At 41.5% G+C, this 24,186-nt stretch overlaps 1 protein-coding gene across 1 annotated transcript in view; it reads right to left on the reverse strand.

Moving 5' to 3' along the window:
- Positions 1 to 24,186, reverse strand: part of gas7b (growth arrest-specific 7b) — a 65,625-nt gene that overhangs the window by 32,133 nt on the left and 9,306 nt on the right. The window contains exon 2 of the mRNA XM_047609056.1: positions 9,726 to 9,843. Within this exon, the coding sequence (XP_047465012.1) occupies positions 9,726 to 9,843 (118 nt within the window). The remainder of the gene's footprint in view (positions 1 to 9,725; positions 9,844 to 24,186) is intronic.

The raw sequence follows: 24,186 nt of genomic DNA on the forward strand, positions 1-24,186 counted from the left end.
GTGCCACTTTTGTGGCCTGTTTCATGTGTTTGTGTAATGTGCTCAGAGCATTGATAATCATTCTGATTATGTGTGTTGGTTTAAATGAAAATAAAGTGAACTAAATGCATTCATTTTGTCTTTACTGTCCAGGCTCTCATTTCATAGTGCCTCATATTTGTCTATAATAGTCTTATATCTATTTATAAAAACACCTCATTTGAACTACTTTACCTAAAGGTGACAAATAACACCTATGATATTAACATAGTCACTTATAATATTGTGTATATGGGGTAAAGATGCCAGACTCAGTCCTTAGTTCATTGCACCTTTTAATCACTCATAGTAACTTATATCTGTTAATAATAGTGTCATATTCTTGTCACTTTACTTAGAGCTGACAAATAGCACTTATGATATTGTATAGCTGTTTATAACTGTGTGCTGTAGGGAGATGTATACATTATTATAACTTTATTACATACATTTATAGCTACAGATATATAGGACTCTATAGAAGTCAAAACTCATTATGCATCACTATACACATTTAGCAAAGCAAAGGTTATGACGACTTGTGAATATGTATAGATGGTAATAATGACCATTATAATGCTTTATAGACATCTTATAAAATATTATGAGTGCATTCATAGGGCATTATAAATACAACCTTCATAGAAAGTGTTACCAAAAATTTAGGTTGATTAGATACTTTTTTATACTCTACTGTTGCACATGTTTGAAAAAAATAAAAATAAAACAATGTACTCGTGTATTACTATAACGTAATATTGAATGGAATATGGTAGTAGGCCAAGTTTAATATAGAACACATATAGTAGGTAGGGTCCCTACAGTTTGGGGGTCCCTGGCCTTTTCTGAACATCAAGCACGTTTCCACTCAGACTCTGCTGATGTTGCAAATATTCACATGCTGACAGCCCTAAGAGGATAAGCTGACTTAATTGTTTGGAATTAAGAAATGTGAGACTTGAAGTTCATTTTTGAGGACTGTTTATTCTCAGTAGGGTCTGAGCAGAAGAACAGTTTAGGACACTGGCCTCTGCCTGTGAGAGTCACTGGCAGTATCTGTCCAGTCCTTTCCAGTTCTGGTCTCGCTTTTTAACCAGTGAAAAAAAAGAAAAAATCACCTGTTGTATTTTCTTGCCATCTCCGATGAGACTTCTCGAATGCTATAGAGATTTGTTTCATTAGATCTCAATATCTTGATACGTCACAAAAGACACAAAAACCCTAATGTAGCACAGTTTGCTTTCACTTTTCCTTCTCTACGTCCAGTCTCAATTAGTCCTTCGCTGTGAGCTCAGAAATATGCATGAAGGGCTCTTATTTCATTTTGGTTTTGCTCTGCTCTATTTGGCCGCGCTTAGCAGAGGAAACAACTGAGCCAAGCCCATCAGCTCAAATGACACGCACGGAGGGGATAACTGGCAGCAGGCTCGCGGAGAGAGAGGCTGTGCCTTCATGTTTGATGCGCAGCATCGGGGCAGAGTCTGTACTCAGTGGTCCTAAATGTATCAATTCCTCTCCGTTAGCTTGTCATCAACAAATCAATACAGCGAGGAAAAAATAGGACATTAATGCAGAAAAATACAATGTAATCTCTTTAGCCAGAGGGAAATTGCTTGTTATTGTGAAACCGAGCTTCGCCATAGGGATGGCAGTCAAAACGCCATTATGAAAAAAAGTATTTGTATTAAATTTAACATGTCGATACAAGCCAGATTGCCAATTTTAAGATAAAGTGAAGTCTGGATATCATGTTTTTTGCAACAGCATGGACATATTTTATTTTTTTGTCTACTGACCACAAGGTTTATGGTGAGAAATCCCACATATTCACTTTAATGTTCGACTCCAGATTGGAACAGGTTGAGTTTCTAGGCAACTGGCTCTAGAAATGCAGATGGCCGACCGTTTCCATGAGGCACTTTTTTCACACGAGTCAGAGATCAGTCTTGGCACTCGCCAGATTTATTCCTCCAGATACAGTGATACATATGCAGCAGCAGGAGCAGGAGCAATTCTCATCAGCCGCCTTGTCGCAGAGGAGCTGAAGTCTAAAAAGTCGTCAATCACCCTAAATTACTCTGACAGCCTTGATTGTGGAATATGAACTGAAGCTGGCTCGGTTTACTCACTTTTTGCATTCGTGGAATGGCTCATCCGCCCTTTTCAGGCTTCACACGGGCCTTAATGATGCAAATTCATGACATCAATGACGGTATGAGGCGTCTAATGAGTCAAGCTGCTCTTTTATGGAACATGAAAGCATTCTTTTCTCCTGAAATTCACCACGTTTTCACTTTGCACACATCGCCTGGCTCAGAGTCGCCAGAGTGTGGCTGACAGCGGAAGACGCCGGTGGCTCTGTAACAGATGTGCACGAGCGAAAGTATGAATGAAAATAGTCAATGGTGTGTCTAAAAAACCAAAATAAACCCGCATCAGCTTGTTGTCCGTGGCACCAACTGTGCTGGGAGTGATGCGAGACATCCCTGATTCTGAGGAGGGGGGGCTGGCCTAGTTAGCTTTGACACTGCTATATTTTATTCATAACCATATGACACAGGTCCCTGGTGCATTAGCTACCTCCTGTCTCTGGTTTTTATCAATCAAAGTGGCCCGTTGAGGCTGTGTAGTATCCCTGGATAGTAGGTAGAAACGCAGACAGTGCACTCGTGTTTCTCTTCACTGTACATCCTAATTTTTGATCCCCTATTTATTGCTTTAACAAAACTAATCCCTGAAAAAATACTTTTGTGGGCTTGCTTCTGCATCTCTCTTCACCTCCTCTCCTTCTCTTCTGTCCCACCTACTCTATTTTTTCTGTCTCTCTACTCAGCTGGCCTCAAGCAGAAGGGTCCATACGATCCAGGTTCTGCTTGAGGTTTCTTTTCTTGCCCGCGGCACCTTAGTGCTGGCTCTGGGGTCTCGGGTTCTGTAAAATATCTGCAGACAATTAAGACTGCAAATAGAACTGAATGGAACAGATTTAACTTCAGCTGAACTGAATTCAATCAGACTAAAAAAAAAAAGTAGACTGAAAAACGTCCATATAGCAGCAAAAGTCTTTCTTCACTCGGCTGAAGTGAAACAGTTGTGATACAGATTGATGTAATAAGTCCAATGGAAACATGTGTTTCATTTGGAGGGTGAGCCCTCGCCTAGTGAGGTAGGTGATCAGACATCAGACAGCTGGATGTTGAAAAATGGACGATTTCTTCAACAGCAGGCTTAAAACTATACATAATGTGTGTCATTTATTCGTTTTTAGTTACGTTAATTATATATGTTTAAAATACATTATTAAGTAGATGACCTGATGATTAAATACACATTTGCGGCGAGTTATTTTTAACGTCTGTTGCGTTGCTAACTTGTGTCAGCAACGCAGGAAGAGATGACGAAGAAAAAAGAAGGAAGTGGAATAGCTGCTAGAGTGCTAAAATGATGCATGTACAGGTTAAAGTATTTGTTCTGAGTTAAAAATAAGTATTTAAAACACATTAAATACTGTTAAGAAGAGAAGTATATAAAAAAAAAAACTATTTTGGAAGAACTCATAAAAATAGAACGGTACAAGGTGTTGGCCTTAAGTTCACTAGATCCCAAACTGATAAAGTATCTGGGATGATCCACACAGGCCCCTCCACTCAACTCACAGGACCCAAAAGCCCCCACTAACGACCTTCTGTCACCAGACACCAAAGGACATGACTCTGATGAGTCACAAATGTTTTGGAGGCACAAGAGACACCTACACAATATAAAGGCTCATAATCATAATGGTATGAAGTACTTGTGACCACGTCAGGAGCTGAACAGATCCTTTGATTGTTTTATTAGCAGAGTTGCATAGCTATGTTTGGGATCAGTTAGTGTGCATCATTAAGTATGCAAGAACGATTTTTACTGTTGATAAGGGACCAGATTGTTCAGCGTTTCAGAATGAGTAGCTTTACTTGCTAAGTGAAATGGAAACACGTGACTTGGTCCAAATCTGCTCTGCACAGGTTTTATTGTAAATTAGTTCTGGTTCATTCTTGTTGTTAATTCTTGAGTTAAAAATAAAAAAAAAAAAAAAAAAAAAGAATTTAAAATAACTAGAGGTTCACAAGTGACTGCTTGACACAAAGGAGCACAAAATATCTTATTTACACTCAGGCTATGTATTTGCTCATTCATATAAATAGCTAACTGACGTCAGCGTCATTAAGATTACTTGTATCTTTTGTATCTTGTATCTTTCTTTACCACAGCTACCACCAAGCGTGAAGTGCCTTTTCACGTATTCAAAGAAAATTTGAGCGGATGCACCACAGTGACTACAAACTCCATCACCGGCGAGTGAGGGCAGAAGTTCACAGGCATTAATGCAAACATTCTGAGCTGTTCTCAAAAGGAACGCAGGATTCGCAGGTTCGCTATGTGCGCAACAACAAAAACTTTTTTAAAATTTCAGATAGATTTCACTAAATTTAGATTCTAATTTCACCATTTTCACCATTTGGTTCCGTATTCTCTGTTCAAAAATATGTGGAAAATGACGGGACTGTGGGTCTGTGGTAAATCCACACTCCAGTGTGTGTGCTGGGGCCTTGGAGTATTAGGTTTAGTGTGTTGATGCATCAGCCCACTAGTGCGGCTGGGACCAGTGGAGAGTCTTAGGAGACGGCGGGTGCCGACCACAGCACGCAGTAACACAGGAAAAAATAAAATTAAAAAAAAATGTCTATGACACATAAACAGAAAGTCCTCACCCACACACACACATCGCTCTGTTACTATGACGATGGAAAAAAACACAAACACACACACATATAGACGCGTACACAATCAGGACAACGTGTAATCTAGCTGAACTTCAGCGCGACGGAAGGGAAGTGCAGAGAAAATAGCAGAGATTCTATAAATACCGATTGTTTCGAGTGAAATGTTATCAGATGGGTTTGTTTGGAAACAGCTGCCGTGGTGGTGAACTTAAAAGAACCATGGGGCTTGCGGTGCAGTTTGTGTGCTGTGTGTGCGCGCGCAAGCGTGTGTGTGTGTAAGGACTACGCACTCTCTGGGTATTTATTTAGTCATCATGCAGCAGAGACATGGAAAAATAGGTCCTGCAGAATTTTCTGTGTCCTAAGAGGCCAGTTTCACAACACCATAGCAACAATACTGCTGCCTTTATGAGCAAGGATGCAGATGCTGCTGATGTGCGCAATAAAAGAAAATAACAATTTTCCCTCTTGAAAATAGTCCTAACATGCCACTCTGGTCTCTCTGAACACAGTCATAAGACAGATCTCTTCGCATTCCACTGGAACAGCATCTTCCAAGATTCCAGAAGTCATTTCATGATTTAAAAAAAAAAAAATCTAATAATGACTGGTTCAACATGGTCAAAAAGAGCCCAAGAGTTGTTTTTGTTTCTAGCTACTTGCCAGCATCACTTAACCACTTCATCGTCTTTAAAGAGATTGAGAGGAGAAGGAGGTGGAGCAACCACTCCGGTCTCGTGCCTGGGTGGAGCCCTTGGCTAATTTTAGACGTCCTCTCGTGGCCACAGCTTGACCACTGTGACCACGATCAGAGGAGTACATGATGTGAACAGCTCTGATGTGAAGCTGGTTACACTCATAAGTGACTGCTAGGCCACAGTCTCAGTCATATTAAACATACAGGTGCAAAGAGTGACTGCGCTGAAAGAAGCAACAAACAGATTCAGTGCTTAAGGGACAGTATTGTATTCCGTTTTCATCCATTTCAGACTTGATATGAGATGAAAAAAAACCTTCCATGATGTCACCAGTAAGTTCTGAAGCACCAGCCATCACCATCCTAGCAGTATCCGTCTGGATCTGTAAACATGTTTATTTCTGCTGTAAAGTTTGGTATTTTAACATGGAGGTCTGTGGGTTTTCTCAGCTTTTACAACCTACCTCAAGTGGCCACTCAAGGGAACTACAGCTTTTGGCTGTGTTGACATGATTTTTCCATCCAGGAGGTTGCTGCACGGTCTGCTTCCATTTGTGTCAACACTGACTATTAACAAAGAACTGAGGCCCTGTTCAGACCTTGCATTTAAATCCAACCTGATCCCAGGTAGCCAGCTTTTAGAGTGCGTGTTCCCACTTGGCATTAAAATGTGTCTCCACATGCGTCTTCTGCCAGCTCTTCAGATCCGATCTCAGTTTTGCGCTCTGTGCGCAAATATCAACAACTTGGGGCGCAGTAGAATAATTTGACACTGGCTGTCTAATGGATCTCTACTGCTGTTTCAGAACCATGAATGACTCTGTTTTTTTGTGTGTGCGTCATAACATGGGCATACATGTTTTATTGATCTCCATCCTGAGGGAATTATTTTCAAGCCTTGACCAAGACTCAGATCATAACTTGAATCTCATGAATCTCTATAGGTACCGTAATCTCTGGTATTAAAGGTAAATAAAGACACTGGTGATTGAGGAAACACATTTAACCCCACCTGGGTCCTTACACATCAACATGATCATATCAACAAGTACCCACATTTAATGATCATTTAATGACAGAATCACACACAGAATAATTTTTTCTTAATAAATGAGGCCAAACTTTAGTAGTCTGTTCACACTACCAAAGAAATGTAGACAAATGTGACTCAGACCACCTCCAAATGTGGTCAGAGATCGGACCACTCAAAAGAATCCTCAGTGCATCTTGTGTTCACACCTGTACTTCACTTGTTGTGATCAGATTCCCCAATACGGGTGTAAATGTTAGTGTCTGAACGAGCTGTGTGCATGGAGTCACATGGTCTGACAGGTAAATGACACCCAGTATTGGGTGTCGCCACATGAAAGTTCTGTTCAACCTTCATTCCGTGTCAGCTGTCTGTCTGAGGGGGCTGAACGGGGAGTCTCAACGGGAGGTTCAGCAGTGGGTGAGATGGATTGTTTCAAGTATTGTTTCATTGATTTGACAGATTCCGGCACTGTATAGTCGGCATCCTTTAGCAGGGAAATGTTTAATGTGATTACACAGCTGTCAGTGGAGATTATGTCACAAAAAAAATGTCAGACGTACACTGTGTAAATATAATCCATATAGTATGACCACACTGTGAAAAAATCAGTTAAAAGGTCACCTGAAGTTACTTAAGTAAAAGCTGATAGCATAAAACTTTATAAGACCTAATGTGTTCTACAATCCGGACCACATTTTAATACCAAGTGCACTCAAAGTGCTTTACAGTCGCAATGACACATATTCCCCTATCACATCAACAAAGCTCATACATTTGTCAACGAGTAGCAAGCAACTGAAGCAACGTGTCTTGCTCGAGGACATTTTGGAATGACCCACAAACCCCAGATGAATTGTACATAGATTTGACATATATATCAATATGTCCGCTGAAATTTATCTAGAGACATTAGGCTGCATAAAACATGTTAGCGCAAGGAACCTGAGCCAAACTATGAAATCTAAATGCACCTCAAAAATGTTTTTTTCCGATCATATCGAACATGTTAACGCACGGGGCCATGCGGTTGGTGAGGGTCTGAGACTTTCTAACCTTTGTTGCATCATCAAATCAACTGCATGTGCGAGTTGCCAAGACGGGATATTAGCACCATCAGTCAGATTTTACAGTGAGTTCACGCGGGGATGGTAAAAGCAAGCTGGGCTGCCATGTCTGCAGAACAGAGGAGGGTATAAAACTGTCTCCATGTCAGCGTGTCTGTGAATGTGTGTTCGGGGAGAAACTGAGCGGTGATTGTGTTGGGAGAAACAAGGCACTATCGGCGGCATCAGTCGTTCAGCGGCCCGACGTAGGATGTCTCTCTCTGGTACCATCATCACCCCGGACGCTGAGTGGAGCTAAAAATATTGCTTTACTGTTAACTCTAGTGTTTATTTGCAGATTGTCAAAGTCAAGTCAAAATGCGATAGCGGGCATGCAACGTTATCAAAGCATTTTCTTTTCAAACAGAGAGCAGTGACGGCAAGAAGTTCTACCTAGATCTTTTAATTTTCTGGTGGTTTCATGGCAAGGGGCTTCATGAGTCAACAGGACTCAAGTGGTTTGGAAGTACACCATATCAAGTGAAAAGGATACCTGCACGTCAGTGTGTAAATGACTAAATGCTTTAAAACCCTAAGAGTCCGATCTGAACACACAAACATGAGACACGCGTGTCAAATTCAATGCTTTCACTTCCCAAGAGTATCATTTTGTCTGCTGTCCTTCACGTACACACAGGGTCAACCCACTTAAAAATCACAGGAAGAAAAAAGGTACTCCGGTACTAACATGCTTTTGAGGTTTTAGTAGTAAAAGGGTTATAGATCACCATAGACAGTGGTAAACTACAAACAGGAACTGTAAATTGCTTATTCAGCATTTTTAACTTCCTAAATATGAGAAAATACAGACAGGACTCAGTTGAGGGCTGACATATGATGTACTGGATCTATGGCAACAGTTGGCCAGTTGTGCAAAAGTGAAAAAGGAGGAAGATGGTGTGGTTGTCAAGATTTTGACAAAGAGGGGGATCCCACAGTGTTGTAAATGCTTTGACCCAAAGCCTCCCAATGTGGGTTAAAGGTGCAACGCAGATGCCTGGAGCTTGGATATCTCCCTTGGGGGAGACTCCCATTGTATCGTTGTGGCAGTGTCTTAGGGGGTTTCAAGTTGTGTTGGTTACGGACCAAATGCCCCACTAGCAAGCAGCCACTAGTAGAGGGCCCCATTGGTGTCTATAGGTACCATCATTGTCATTGATATGGACCAATAACAGCCATCTCTGGGGGCTCCCTAGGATATTGCCTAATTTGCATTTCTGCTTGCGGCAGGCCTGTCTTAGGGGCAGTTATGTAGACTGATTGGTGTACGGCAGCCTTCCACTTCCATATAAGGCTACACCCACAGTAAAAGGATCTCATTACAAAATGTTTGTAGTTAATTTCATGTGTGTTCGAACTTCTCAGAACCAATTTTGGTTTGAAAACTCCATGGTAGTACTTTACTCTGGACTGGCCTACGTGTCTTTTACAGTTTCATTCTTTTTGCATGGGTACTCAAAAAGCTTCTCCATGAGAAGCGGAGAATTTTGTTCTCGCTCCTAGGGCTGCACGAACGCTGCACGTATCATTTTTGTTCTTGCAGCCCTCATTTGGGAGTTCTCGCAGCTTGTCCTTGACACATCAGAAAGGCAGAAATCCTGGCGGCTACTCTGTGAGCTCTCAGATGCTAATGTTCACAGTGCGAGCGATAATTAGAAAATTGCCTCTTGTCATCCGTCTCCTGCATCTCTAACAATGCTGACCATGTGTGACATATGCTGCAGGGGGAGGGCCCTATATGAGGACTTCCCCAGAGATCAGCATTTGAGTTTCTCGTGTATAAAGAAGTATAAATTACTTGGCCAAAAAATTACTTGTTCTTGTTCTTGCAGCCCTAGGAGTGAGAACAAATTTATCGCTTCATTCTTGAGGAGTATATAGCAAGCTTTAGTGTGGCAATGGCTAACGGTCAAGATACCACTCAAGTATGTTCCTGTATTTGCTTTGTGACTTCTCTAAATCTATCACTTCCTCTGATATTCTTTCATTTGAATGGGAGCGTAGCATTTTTGCATTTTTAGCAATTTATCATTTAAACAAAGCAGTTCTTTGATTGTTGATGGGCATTATTTGTCTGTGGACAATCCTGGATGAGTTTAATTTCCCCTTACCGTTATTTGTGGTGTTAACGTAATACCGCCGCCCTTGTGGAGACATGTAGCATCTCCAGTGAGGAGGCAGGGGCTCTTTCAGGTCCTCAACGGGAAGCTGACTCAAAGATGCTGTTCTCTGTCAAAAACAAAAAGAGCAACAAAAGTCAATTATCGTGAAATGGGCTGCAGCATGTAACTTCTAAGACAACAATTCGCTTCCCCAAGTGTCTCCCACAATGACATAATGACTGAAGATAAACAGATAAAAGAAGACAAACAAAAGCCAGTGAGAACAAGGCTACACCACTGATGTCTTATAAATGCTGTGCAGCGCTGTGTCTGGGTTCAATGAGGTTCTCATTTCCTCAAGTATTTCACAACCAGCAACCAATGACATCATCGCACAGCAGGCCGAGGTGCTGCTGCCGCTGCTGCTGCCACTGCCACACAAAGAACAACAAACTGGCGTGCCTCTGCAGTTGGACCGAGACCCAGAGATCCAGAGTCTGCATATGTGCACACACCATGCAGCTGAGGAACACGAGAGAGCATGTAGGCAAAATGAACACATCTGCTACTGATTAGCAGGAGAAAACAACAGGCCAAAACTATTGTAACGCACTGTGGAGGTGCTGGGAGGAGACGTGGGAGAGGGAAATGAAATTCTGGTTTAGTTTCAGACTACAAGGAAACTTAATCCAGTAATGGATGAATTTCATAACAGGAGGCGGAGGCTTTGGAGGATTTGCAGACATAACTGACCATTTGCTGGAAATCTTTACAAGCCTGGGTGTCTCCAAAACCTGGAGGTGAAGGAGTCATAATATGAAAGGGTTGTGTCCTAGTCAGCCTCTCTGAAACCAAAATTACAAGAGCACTTGCAGAACAAAATTATTACAGATAATAAGATGCAAAAAAAAAAAAAAAAAAAAAAACCTGCACACACTTGAATAGTACTATAACCAAACAAAAGCCACTTTAGTTAATCAAAGACAACTTCACGGTGCTCAGATGACTTGAATGACTGCATCGCTGTCACCATATAAAGCCTGCTCAAAAGATTTGGTTGGCCCAGACAATGTTCCTTGGAGCATTATCAGTTCCCAACGGAGAATACTTCTTCTGTCATGTGTTTTATTGTCTATAGATTATAAACCAGTTAAGTAAGCTCAACCAGTCAAGGTACTGACTGTTGGACTGCAAATGTCTCAGAATCCCTTGAACTCAGCCTTCATTTAGATCTGAGTATCACATTGTCAGAAATGGTCTATAGACATACAGGGGTGTGAAAAAGTGTTTGCCTTCCTTCCTGATTTCTTCTTTTTTTGCATGTTTGTCACACTTAAATGTTTCAGACCATCAAACAAATTTAAATACTAGTCAGAGATGACACAAGTTAACACAAAATGCAGTTTTTAAATTAGACCACAATTTCTCACACAGTGAAATAGTAACAGTAATAGTAATAACAATAGGTATGGCATAGAACTGCAAACTATTAGGATTTTCTGTGTTGCAGTGAATTCAGGGATTTTTTGTGTGTGTGTGTTTGTCACACCTTAATATTTCAAATCATCAAACTAAGCTAAATAGACAAAGACAACAACAAGAAATGAAGTTTTTAAATGTTGTACCTAAGTCACACCTAGTTTGTACCTAGGTCATAACAGTTGTTCCTATGTTGTACCACTGCCGTACATCACGTCTATGCCATATCTAACTATAACTGGAACCGCTGTACCCATGCCATACCTGTATCTCACTTACTACCTACCTACCTACACCATACTTATGTCATGCCAACTTTGTAGAAGTAAGGTACAACCAAATATCTGGCTTTAGTCTTCACTTTGTAATCTCTCTAAAATAAAGCAATAAGACACAGGTTCGAATCTTGTCAAATCATCTTCTTTGTCAAGTATGATTATACGGTGTTGTCTCTTTATTGTAAACTCTCAACATTTGTCCTCGGTCTGAGTTTGTTTACATGATATTGCATATGTAGCCATAAAATGTTCAGTTTCAGAGAGAATTTTTATACAACTACTTAAGGTGATTTTAGCTGAAATAGCCACTTAGCCAAAGTTGATTAAATGTGCAAGCATCAGCTGTTTTAGAATTAGATTCGATGGTCGCTAGCATAAAATGAGATCAAGCCTTCTTTTTTCAACCTCTACCTGAAATCATCAAACCACTGTTGCTCAACAATAATTACAACTGTGAGCATTATATCTACCACCATAATCAGAACCGGCATGTGAAAATGCCCAGCTTAACAGGTACAACGACTAAGGAGTGTGGAATTCATTGAACAGGTGACGTGTTTAGACATCAGATAAAGACTGTGGGTCGGTTCAGGTGCTCGTATACATAAGAATAGTAACAGGAAAGGATGTGGAATCCAGGAAACCAGACATCAGTATCATTAGACGTACCTAGGGTGAGGACAGAAGGTCTCAGCTCTACACAATCATTTCTTAATAGATATTATCTATTTCATAACCCTTTTTAAGTGGAACTCATGCAGCAGTAAGTACTGGAGATGAAAACATCATCTCAAAAAATAAAGTCATTACATGTAACTGTTGTCCTCACTAGAAAAAAAACAAAAACTAGAACTCTCTTGTCCCACTAGACTGGAGAGTATGAACGCATGTCAACCCTGGATGACTGTAATTATAGAGAATCCAACAGAATCTCAGCAATGTTTTGTCTTTGATGGTCCCAGCAGTCCATCTTGTACTTCTCTTTTGTGAGTTTTTCAAAAGCAGGTTTGCTTAAATAGGGCCAGTAATTTCCCACAGCACTGAAAAATGGTATGGGCAACAATGGATAAACAACAAGCCATGAAAAAAAATCTGAGCTATTTGCAATGATGGCAACAAGACAAAATCGCATGGTTACGGAGTTAAAAAGAAATGGAAGAGGAGAACCGCAAGTCAATATCACTGCCAAACCACAGATACAGTTACAGTAGAGCTCGATGCTGCAATACACGCCTGTGACTGCAGAAGCAAGCCGTCTTTCACTTGCTCCACACATATTGCTTGTAATTCAAACAACATGTGCTATCATTAATTTGGTTTGTTTAAGTGTATAAATGGGAAAAGACAGAGTAGGCGTAGGGTGAAAACAGCACGGGACCTGCCTACTCAAAAGCAAAGTGTGTAAGTATATTTCCCAAAGCTACTTTTTTGGCAAAGTACAGGTGATCGAATTGGGATAATTCAATAAAATTATGCAAAGAGGAGTACTGCTGACAAGCTATTCATTCATTTGCAACACAACTGATGCATTTCAACCTCAGATAAATGCACCGGGTCAGCATGGCGTGACCCAAAACACCAATGGTACATACAGTACAGTAAAATGAAGGATGTTTCAATGGTGACGGTGATGGGTTTCCAGGATCAGGGCTACCATGTACTGCAGTAACAAAATACACTTTCTCTACATTTCCTGGATACTTTCCTGTTGACTTCCCCCTGTTGTTTGGTCACATGTTCACCGTCAGTGAAATGATACCACAGTGTTGTTTTTCTCAGAGCTAAGCAGATATGGCTCTCAGGAGCAGGCAAAGACAGATGGAAGTGGGCCGACTGAGCTTGGAAGGACACGGACAGCATGCAAAAAAGGCTCGGACATGCAGACCGTTTAAGTTGTTGATTCATTTTCAGCTCAGTGCAAAAAAAAGCCAAAAAAAACAAGTGCCCCTGAGTACATTTCCAACTCTTGAAACGTCCACAGATCTCAAAAGTGAGCATGGATTTGACGCAGCCTCAAGAGCCTGATTCAGAACTCTCCTCCCTGACAGAAGTTTGTGACAGATCTAACAGTCGCAGACATGAGTGAGGGAATGGGAACACCTTGGCGGTGGGAAGCGTGACGAATCTCAGAGCCATCTTGTCTCGGCATATGCAACACTGAATAATGCACCATTCCAGATGGTTAACCTTCTAAACCCCAGACTGCCTTTGGCTCCACATTCGCAACATGCCAGAATCGCCCCTGGCGGAGAACACAAGGACTCATCTCGGCCTGTGATGACTGAGGAGCGACCACAACAATTGCTGTAGCCGTCTTTGAGCTCTGCAGGCACCCTCAACATGCCTGTGCTCGTGTTTGAAAGATGAAGTTTTAGTTGAATATGTAGTCACAGCTGTCAGCACTGAGCAATAAGCTGCGTTCTGGGGAAATGTAATTTAATTGAAAGCCCTAAACTGTGGTCAATATGAATGTCATTTTTTCTCAATCACAACGACTTTTGGACGGCAAAATCGTATAGTGGTTAGCACCGACGCCTCACAGCAAGAAGGTTCTGGGCTCTGGGTTCAAACCCACAATCTTCCTGTGATGAGTTTGCATGTTCACCCTCTGCTTGTGTGGGTTTTCTCCCAGTCCTCTGGCTTCCTCCCACAGTCCAAAGCCATGCCTGTTAAGTTAGTTGATGATTCTAAGTCAGCTGTACATTGTTTGTCTCTCATGTAAGCCTTATGATAAACTGATGTACCCCCTGGCATGGTGTACCCTCCCTCTTGGCCAATGACAGCTGGGAGAGGCTCCGTGGTGACCCCTCTAGAGAACGAGCAGTATGAATGAAGATACATGTGAATAGAAGGGTATGACATGCAACACAGGTCCACAGCTGAATTTGTTAGGCTTGAAACACATTTGTGGACAAGTTGACGCCTACAGAACATAGAGATTTTTCAGTTTTTACCAACTTGCAGAGATTCTGTATAATATACTTGGAGCTGCCAGTGGATCTGGGAAAACACAATGGACATAAATCCAGCCAACAAATGAAGCTCTACAAGGTTGCCTCGCAAGTATAGCATGATATTGACTGACCGAACTACTAGTGGTCACTGGCTTCAAGTTCTGGATGACTCCTACAAATACACATTCTTACATATTCTTGTCAGCGCAACACAAACACCAGCAGGCAGCTTGTAGTGTTTATATGCAGAATGATTTTCCACTTAACAAAACTGCAAAAAGCTTCAAGTGTGGCTTAGTATTTAGAATTATACAAACTGCAAGAGGAGGTGGAGGCCAGGGAATTTTGTAATGTGAAGCTAGCTCAAAATAAAATGAATTATTTAGCAATATGTCTCCTTAGACTGGCAAACAATACTAGTAAGTGGAATTTTCTGTAAGGTTTTCAGAAACTGCAGAGAAGTTAACACTTATGCTGACATTCCTAATGGCCCTTTACATTTTCTACATTATTTTAGCTGTTCATTAGCTTGTTAGATCGTGGCCTCAGTGACTTCCGGAAGGTAAGAGTTAGCTAGCAGTGGTGTTCTCGTTAGCGGTTGAACGCCTAACATTTTGTGTGCACACGTCACTAAGAGTTCTGTTTGAAGGCCAAATCCGCCAAGTATCAAAATTATTTAAATTAGAATAAAACAGCCCAAAAATTTTAAATTGTGTGTAGTAGTTTTTACATTAAAAGCTTTTAAAGTATCAAAATCATGATTCCAGAAGTTGATGATGATGATTCTCTTTTTGTTTTGGATACATTTTATTTGGATTCCCATCACTTGGCCTCAAACTTCTGCAGCTGAAGGTGAACTATTCTGCCAATGTTTAGGATTCTGAAAAAGAAGCAACCAGATACTTCCCAGTCGTCCTGCTACTGCAAACAGATCCCAGCGTTTTCTTCCTCAGATTACAGACATTTCCCACACACTCCCAAACACAGGCAGCATCTCTTAATATGGAAAACAAAATACCTCATGGTCTCTCTGTTTCAGTGACACTGGCTCCCTGCCTGGAAAACCAAGAATAATTTGTGAAATTCCCTTGGAAAATGCCTTTGAATAAATAGTCAATCCCACATTGAGGCCAGTGAGAGAACAACAGCCCAGTGAACTTGGTAGTTAGTGCTTTAACCAGATTTAACAGCCTAAAATGAAACCCACAGGACGTATTCTGCTTCTTCCCACTTCATAGATGTTATAGGAAGTTCAAAATAAGGGCATGATCTAACTTTTGGTGAAAAGTACTCTTAACTCTTACTTTACTTGACAAAATATATTCTTAAAGACTCGCTGATATAGTAAATAGTTTGATTAAATAAGTTCATAGAACAACGTAATTTCAGAGTAGCCTGACTAAGTAGTAAAAGTGAAGTCAACTAAATTGCTGTCATGACTTGCTAGAGCACACAGATGGAAAAGAATTTCATTCTTTTCCATCACTGCTGACATCAGAGGAGCATCTATTTCTAGCTGTACAGATTTTGAGCGGTTTCCACCACGGAGCATGAGACTCGGAGACAGATTTTCTAACAGAGTGACAAATCCATCTCTCAGCTTTCAGCAGGTTAGCTGCCTTACAGCACACACATTGATTGTCCAGAAAAGGTGAGTCATCAAATGCAACTGTCGCCGACAGAGATCTCATCATTTGTGAAATGCCTGGTCACCCACTCAGTGGCTGTGTGGAGGAGGACCAGTGATCCGGAGTTTCAACAGACCGGATTACTGGACAGGACTTAGGTTCAGCAATCGTCATGCATGCCTGAGTGAGTCAGTGCCTCCTGACTTGTGACAGTGTGACTGTGTTGTGTACCGTGGGCATGTGTGAAAAAGGAGTTTTTCTCTTGCCAAGTCTCGCGACTGTGTGTGTAAGCCGACCTCTGCCGACCCCAGTGGAAACATCTGGGTTTCGGGAGAGGAGAGTTTGTTGGGTCAAGGTCTGTCAGAACAGCTGTCCTGCTTCCAGCTGGCAGGATCGGAGACTGAGAGGATCTTGAACATGAGTATGGGCTGCAAATGAGAACCGAGCACCATATCTAAAAATTATATTAATATAGTTTCTCATGGCCAAGTATTCCTATGACCTAGTGTAAAGATGTTACGCATAAAAGTAAATGTGTTTTTAACAATAAAGCCAACAGAGGTTATTTATCAGTTAACTTCAACAACAAACTGTCCAACTGCCGCCCGTGCAGTTGGAATCGACAATGATCCATATGAACTGGTATGGATTTGGAAAAGTGGATTAGCCTCAGTTTGAGTCAGCTTAAGGTCATTTCAGTTATGATAAATGTAGCTAAATAAAAGATGCTGATGCTAAGAGCTTTACTGAAAAGTAACGTTTGTCATACAATACAGTAATACTGTTAAAAGGATGACAATGAGTGATCACAAATATTACATATATTGTTTTATTATTATTTATTGTTGGAACTGAAATAAATGAATCACAACACAGTTTCTGTGCCTGGATTCCCAGTTGTTTCTTCGTAATCCATTTACTTCTCTTTTCTTTGCGTGTAGGAGATAACTGTTATCTCCGACTGCTTTTTATACTGTTGGTTCAGTCAATCCCACAACAGCTCTTAAACTTTTTTAAATTAATTTTACAATTTAGATGCTATTAAAGTCTATTCAAACTAATGCGGCTAATCTCCATGCTCAACTGTCACTTTTTGCCACTCTATAATATTCGCTCTTTATGCAGTGAGGCAGAACATTTGGATGTGGAGCTCAGGGCGATGGATGGGTGAGTATCGCACCTGATCTTCATAGACTCTCTCGGAGTTTGTGGCACATCGCAAATCTGAAATGACTATTTTGTTATTTATTTATGCAACCACCATCTATCTCCCACCCTAACCGGACCTGGTGTTTTAGAGGGGATGTTGATAGATTGAAACAGAATACAGGAAGTCTGGTTGAGTAACATATTATGTTACTGATGGCTGGAAGCCTGGAAACTTATCCTGGTGGTGAGTCTGTAATCTTTAGTCACAAATATTATGTTTTTGAAATATGACATTCAAATAACAGAGTAATCTACCAAGAATGTGAACTTGCATGCACATACAGCATGGCTCTTTATGTAAATAACATTATCAGTGATCTTAATCTGCACCTTCCTCACTATCCAGTACTTACCACTGGCATGACAAATGTAATCTAAAAAGTTTAAAAGGTTGTTCTTTCGAGTGGGCCTTCTCAAATCTGCAGCAGTTAAAACAGATTCCAATGAAAACCCAGGGTCATAATGCATAACTAAAATCATTCATGCTATCGGAGTGCTACTTTTGACACATTATTTGCCATGTGTTGCATGCAGAACCCACTGACATTTTTGGAAATCAAGGAAGGCTTCAGCTACAAGCTAGTTACAAGCCTTTCAGAGCTATGTTTCAACCCCAAAGACAGTGTATTTGTGGGAGACCATTGTGGGAGACGCAACAATAGCTTATACTATGAGCACTGAGGCCAGATACCAAAACGGAATGAAAACATGATGAAATGTCTTTTTCCATTTTGCCGCACAGCCGTTGAAGAGAGCCTTGCGTGTTCAGTAGAATTACGAAGAAACAGTGAAGCAAAAATGGAATGCAGCTGGTGCTGTCAAGTTGGACGGTGAGGTTGGTCCCTGGCATGTCCATGTTAATCACCCATCTGGATCAAGCAAGTCATAGAGTAGTGCAGCAGAAGAGGGGTTTGATGGCCGAAACTGACAAGTCAAGTCAGTCAAGTAACCCTAACCCTAGCCTTAAGAACTTGACTTTCAAAGTCCATCATTCCTGACATTGATAAGTTGGTCCCTGTTTGATCAAACTTGTATCTTAAAAATGTCAAATGCAACCCCAGAGATAATTACAAGGAGTGCAAACCTCAGCATGTCTTGCCTCACTCATTTCATACTGTATACAGGCATGCAAATCTTGAAGAGAAACCAAACAAATTCCAGCTGTATACATACTGAAACTGAGCTGTAAACAGCCACGAGCGAGCACGCAGCCACTAACACACTTCATTTTTTTTTTCACAATGAAATGTAGATGGAGAGTGAGTCTAGAGTTCCTAGTGAAATAGCAGCACCACCATGGAGTTCGATTTGCTTGCCGTGATGCTGTTTCCCAGCTCACTCCTTCACCTACCTCGACATGTCAGAGGGGCATGGGAACAAAGGTGTTACAGATAGGGGAAGTGTCTGTTTCCTATTATTTGCTCGTAAATACCTCCACCTTCCCTTTCTGTGGCAACAGAGTCAAATCTGCACATCCTGGGTTTACCTGGAAGTTCACGCACAAACTGCTGATGCTGATATCTGAGCGAGAAGAGACAGAAATTCAAAATCAACACTTTCTGTGTTTCCATTCCGCCTAGAAACGGACGAAACCTTCTATCACTAAAACCCTTTTACACTCTCATGAGGTGGTTTATCAGACGTGTCGATATAAAAGTGTTTCTCAAAAGTGCAATGGAAACATTTTTTGCATTTCCCCGTCACCGGCATCACCAGACTTGTTGTGCTTGTGACACACTGTGTAAGTGTTTGGCCTCATTCTGTACTTGTTACCAATGTATGTGTGTATTTGTTGAGGGGATATCTTTTGCATTAGAGTTGTTACCAAGTTTACCTTTGACAGTACTTTTGACAGACTTATTGTAATGGTTTAGCACATATCTGGACATGCATCCTTGATTAATGTAGAGATGGAGACTTTTCTTACAATTGGTTCACAATGGATATTTTGTTATCTTGCCATATGCAAAGCATATATACAGTATGTTTATCATAGAAAAGAAATATAGCGTAAGTACTATTATTAAAATCCCTCTGGCCATAAATGAAAAACAAAGACATGCCAACACGCTCCCACCCATACAAGCTCTAGCTAACCGTAGCTATGCCGCGTGTAGCTCCAGCTCATCACCACTGTTATGGATAGGCCTCTACGGAGACTGTAACACTGACCTCCTAACCCTCCGGGATTGCTCAGAGGGGAAGAAATTTCTCACATGTTTGTTTGACCGCAAACGACTAGACCTAAAGTTAAGATAGGGCTGCAGCGGACGGAGGAGGCTGGGGAAGTAGTGAAAGAACAGCGAAGGGAGCGGAGAGCGAAACAGGAAGAGGGAAAGAGAGCGACGGGGGCTGTGGACCATATCTTTATTTGGGAGACATTGTTTTGGTTTGGGCAGATGTGGGAGCCTGAAGTGGAGCCACATTCCCTGCAGATGCAGAGACACTTCAGACTGTCGGAGAGGAGGAGGGATGCTCATGCGTGTTTAAGCACGCACTCGGTCGCACATAGATATGGTGCATATGCTCGCACAAACTGTCATTATTGTCTGCTCAGAGCCTCGGCGCTGGCTACATGTGTGTGAGTGTTACACTGTGGCTAACAAAGCCTGTTCTGTTATATCCCTCCACCCTCCAAGTTTATGTGAATTTCTCAAGCCTTGTTTCACTGTGTCTCCTCTAAGCCTCAGCCATACAGATGACATGACAGTCTCACTGCTCTCACTGCCCTGTACATGTGGAGGAGTGTGCTCTCCAGTGTGCAGATGTTATCGGCACAGGCCTGCTTATGTTCTCTGGATCAGATATGGCAGTGTGTCAATCCACTGTTCTGCTTTCCACTACAGTACTAAACTCACTCTGCTCTCCACAAGAAATAATGCTTTTCTTGCTTTTAATAGACACGGAAGGAAAATGCAGTGAGTAGTAGAGTTTTCCAAAGACTATTAAAAAAAACAATAATAAAGCATCATTTTGCAACTCCAGACAGCCTGGTTGTATCCGTGTGAGTCACTGCAGCTTTAAGCTAAATGCAAAGCCTCTTTCCCCCAGAACACATCAGCCTTGTTTAAACAGATGCAGTTGCATTCTTAAATGTGCATGCCAGTGGTTAGTAGTGTGTATATACTGTTAGGAAATATCAACTGGTGGTTATGATTAATTTGGGGCTTCCCACTTGACCTGGATTTCCCCTCCAACCTAGTCGCGAGTCGTGACTCACTCATAAGTACGACGTCGCATTCCTTTTTTGCACTTGATTAAGATTGTACACCTGGGCAAAGAGTCTAAAAGAGGATTTGACTTGTCTGGTATCGCCAGCTTGTGACTTGTGCGTCACGGTTTAGTGTGAAGAGATGGGGAGCCAGCAGTTGAGAGGTCACACCTCATCTTACTCGCTTTATACAGCGCAGATATCGTTTACTGATATGGGTCTCGAGTCTGCATGTCATTATGACAAGGACCTGATTTTACTACTGATAGTACTATCACCTGTGATCATGGGATACAACGCAATCCCCACTTTGTGTTTTGAGAAAGGATGATCTTTCAGTTGATTTGTTTTGGAACCACGTAGACTGTTAATTTTGTACCAGAATGTGAACCACAGGCTGCTGCCGTTCAACTAATACAATCCTACCACACAGCTAACAGCAGATTGTAGGTTAGACAAGACCATTAACAACATGACATAGCTTTTACTACTTAGAAATGGAGACCTTTATTTTCCCAGAATGGATAATCAGTTTTTGATTATGTTACTGCAATCCCCTTTCATCCTTTGTGTTGGTGAAGAGGTGAACACTTAAGGCTTAACATTAAGATCAATTACTGTGTCATTTTCTGCTGTAGTTGCCATGGTAAAACAACACTACCTATCCTACCTACCTATCCATGAACTTTGTGGAGAGTCTTCTGTCCATCAGTGTTTTCTGGCTCTTGGTCATGAGTGTGGTTAATGGGTGGTGTATGCTTCTGTGTTAATTTGATGTTACGCCCTAGTCAGCGTGCACCTCCCAAGAAATGTAACTCTGCGTCACGGCGACGCATACCGCAAAAGCTTTGATTGGTCCTGTTGGTAGCAGCGTATTTATACATTACTATTTCTGGCTGATTCTCCATCTCTGCAATTTCCGATTTTTGGATCAATAAAGATGAAACACATCGAGACAAGCTTAAGTGAGGAGGTTCGACGATACAAGCATTTGTAAGAAAATTTCGGGGAGAGTTCGGTCACCATTGTTGAAAGTGATGCAGGAAGTACAAAGTGAAGCATGAGGGAAACTAGTCGCAAGACCTAGTTGAGAAGGGAGGCAAGTCTCAATTAACTGGCAGAAAGTCACATGTCTCAGCTTTAGTCAAGAGTTTTGGCTAGCAAACGAATGAATCTGTGGATACAAGTAACCAAAAGGAGGTAGGACAAGGTTAGGAGTTGAGATATTCACAAAAAAGTAGAGCTGTTGTTCCTTTGTGTTCATAAGAGGGCAATGTACCCCTGAACATCACTGACTTGACCCTAAACCTAGACTCTACAGGAGGAGTTTAATGACATGCATGGGAGAAAGGGGTTTAGTTTGCTAACTGCTATAGATGTGATGTTGAAAAATGACACAAAAACCTTCAGTTGTGTCCCAAAGTCCTCCTGTGATGCAAAGCGATTAGTGTTCATTGAGTGAATTCAAGCGTTTGGTTAGGGTTAGGGTTATGTCTGGTGGAAAATCTAAACTAATAGGAAGGGCTGATCCTAAACACAACAAGCCTGCCTCCTAAAAAACCGGCCTTAGCAGCTGTGTCTACTCTCAAGGGTAGAGCTGCCTCTAACTCTGACATGACCACATGATTTCTAATACCATGTCTTTAAACCAACCATCAAACATAGGCAGACATACACTTGATGTACTCACTCTCACCACCAACACCACCCAAGCCAGGCTTCCATGTGGGCATTCTCCCAGATTAACAGGAATGATAATTAGCTCAGAGACTGCGTGCTGGTAAATACTCACAAAGAACTGTTGTTGAAGTTCCTCCATCCAACCCAACAAAGCTGAATACACATGGGTGAGAAAGACACTTCCTCAAATTTTAACAATAATTTATAAGTTCTCCCAGCAGCCCCTACAAAATAGGACTTACACAGCTCCACAGAGGAGTAATTCACTTGGTTTTGGCTGAATTCCATTGGTATGTCGGGTAAAAATGGAAAAATGAGGCCCAAGTTGAAAATAACTATAATTGCACTTTAAGTGAACTAATGTTTTTCAAGCTAGAACTTAATATAGCTACACTGGAGTAATTTAAGACCAAAGGGATGAGGGTTTAAAACAGTTCCCTTAGGTATCAAATGTGCCTTCTAAATGATCATGGCTTGTTTTACCTGTTGCTATATACTAAAGCATTGAGTTCCTACCTGCTATGGCAGTTATGCCAGTAAATGTGTGAAAACCACAGATCTAGTTTTCTGTGTCAAAACAAACAATGCATTGTGGTTAACACAAAGCTTTCACAGGTCCCACAGTGGGTGCTTCTCAGCCATTCAGCTGATATTTCACAGTTCCACACGGAAAACATTCCATCGCAGGAAATGACTGCATTTCAAAAATTACATCAGGAGGGGTGTTCGTTTTCCAGCACACAGGGGAAACACCTGGCTCTGTGCTGATTTGACCCCCAACATTCCACTACAAGGATTATGCCAGGCTAAATCACCATGCAGATCTCAGCCAGGGGTCTTCCCCCACCTCAAATCACTCTCAGGTCTGCAGTTTCACAATAAACACAGCTGACACGCCACCACGAGAAGCACGAGCGAGACGAAGTAGTTCTCTGTATATTACAGCAAATTGCTTACAGTAGTTCCCCTAGCTATATGCAGATATAATGATGTACAGTATTTCACATTTAGGAGAAACAATAGGTGATGTCATAATAATACTGACAGGCAAATATTAGAATTTGGGTTAGGGTTAGTGTTACATAATTTCCAAACTGACTTCAAATTACTGCACTCTTTAAGTGGAAGGATAATGTAAAGCTTAACTGTGCACTGTGGCAATCTGCAAAGAACATATTTCATCCATATGAAAAAGTCGTAGTGGTGGTGATGGTGGGCCCCCAGCTGGGCCCCCAGCTGCAAGGTTTCTACTTACACATTAACTGCCCGTGTTTATATTGTTACTCTTCTTGGGGAGCCTTGATTTGTTAATGGAAACGTCACACATAAGCCCAGAGTAACTAAAGTATACTGCCCTCTGCCCAGTTGTTAAGAGCAATAACCCAGTATGTGTCAACAATTCACTGACTTAAACTGCAGCTTGACTGTGGACCACCAGCATAGACTGCCTCAGACCCCTCCTCCTTACTATCGTGTAACAGTCAAGTCAACCTCATGAGCAAGACACTGACCATCAGATGTTTATGTATACACCAACACCACCACAACATTAAACCCACTGACAGGAGAAGTAAATAGCTTTGACCATCTTGTGACAATTCAATGTTCTGCTGGCAAACTTTTGGACCTGGTATTCATCTGGATGTTACTTAGACATGTACCACCCACCTAGACCAGACCAGACACCCCAACCCAATAGCAATGGCACTCCTTGACGGCAGCAGACATCCCCAGCAGGCTGCAGCCTGACACAGACACACACACACACACACAGAAAAAACGGTTTAGGAACAGCTAAAAAAAAAAAAAACACATGAAGAACAGCACAAGGTGTTGACCTGGATGATCCACAGAGGCCTCTCCACTCAACCCATGGGACCACCACTTCTTCTCACATTTTGGTTCTAGACACCACAGGGCAATCTCAGAAGGACCATGTCTATTCTCTGATGAATCAGAAATGTCTTAGAGCAGGGCTCTTCAACATTTTTCAGGCCAAGGACTCCTAAACTGATGGGGTTAAGGAGTCGC

This window comes from Mugil cephalus, chromosome 16, assembly GCF_022458985.1.
Source record: "Mugil cephalus isolate CIBA_MC_2020 chromosome 16, CIBA_Mcephalus_1.1, whole genome shotgun sequence".
Classification (NCBI taxonomy): domain Eukaryota; kingdom Metazoa; phylum Chordata; class Actinopteri; order Mugiliformes; family Mugilidae; genus Mugil; species Mugil cephalus.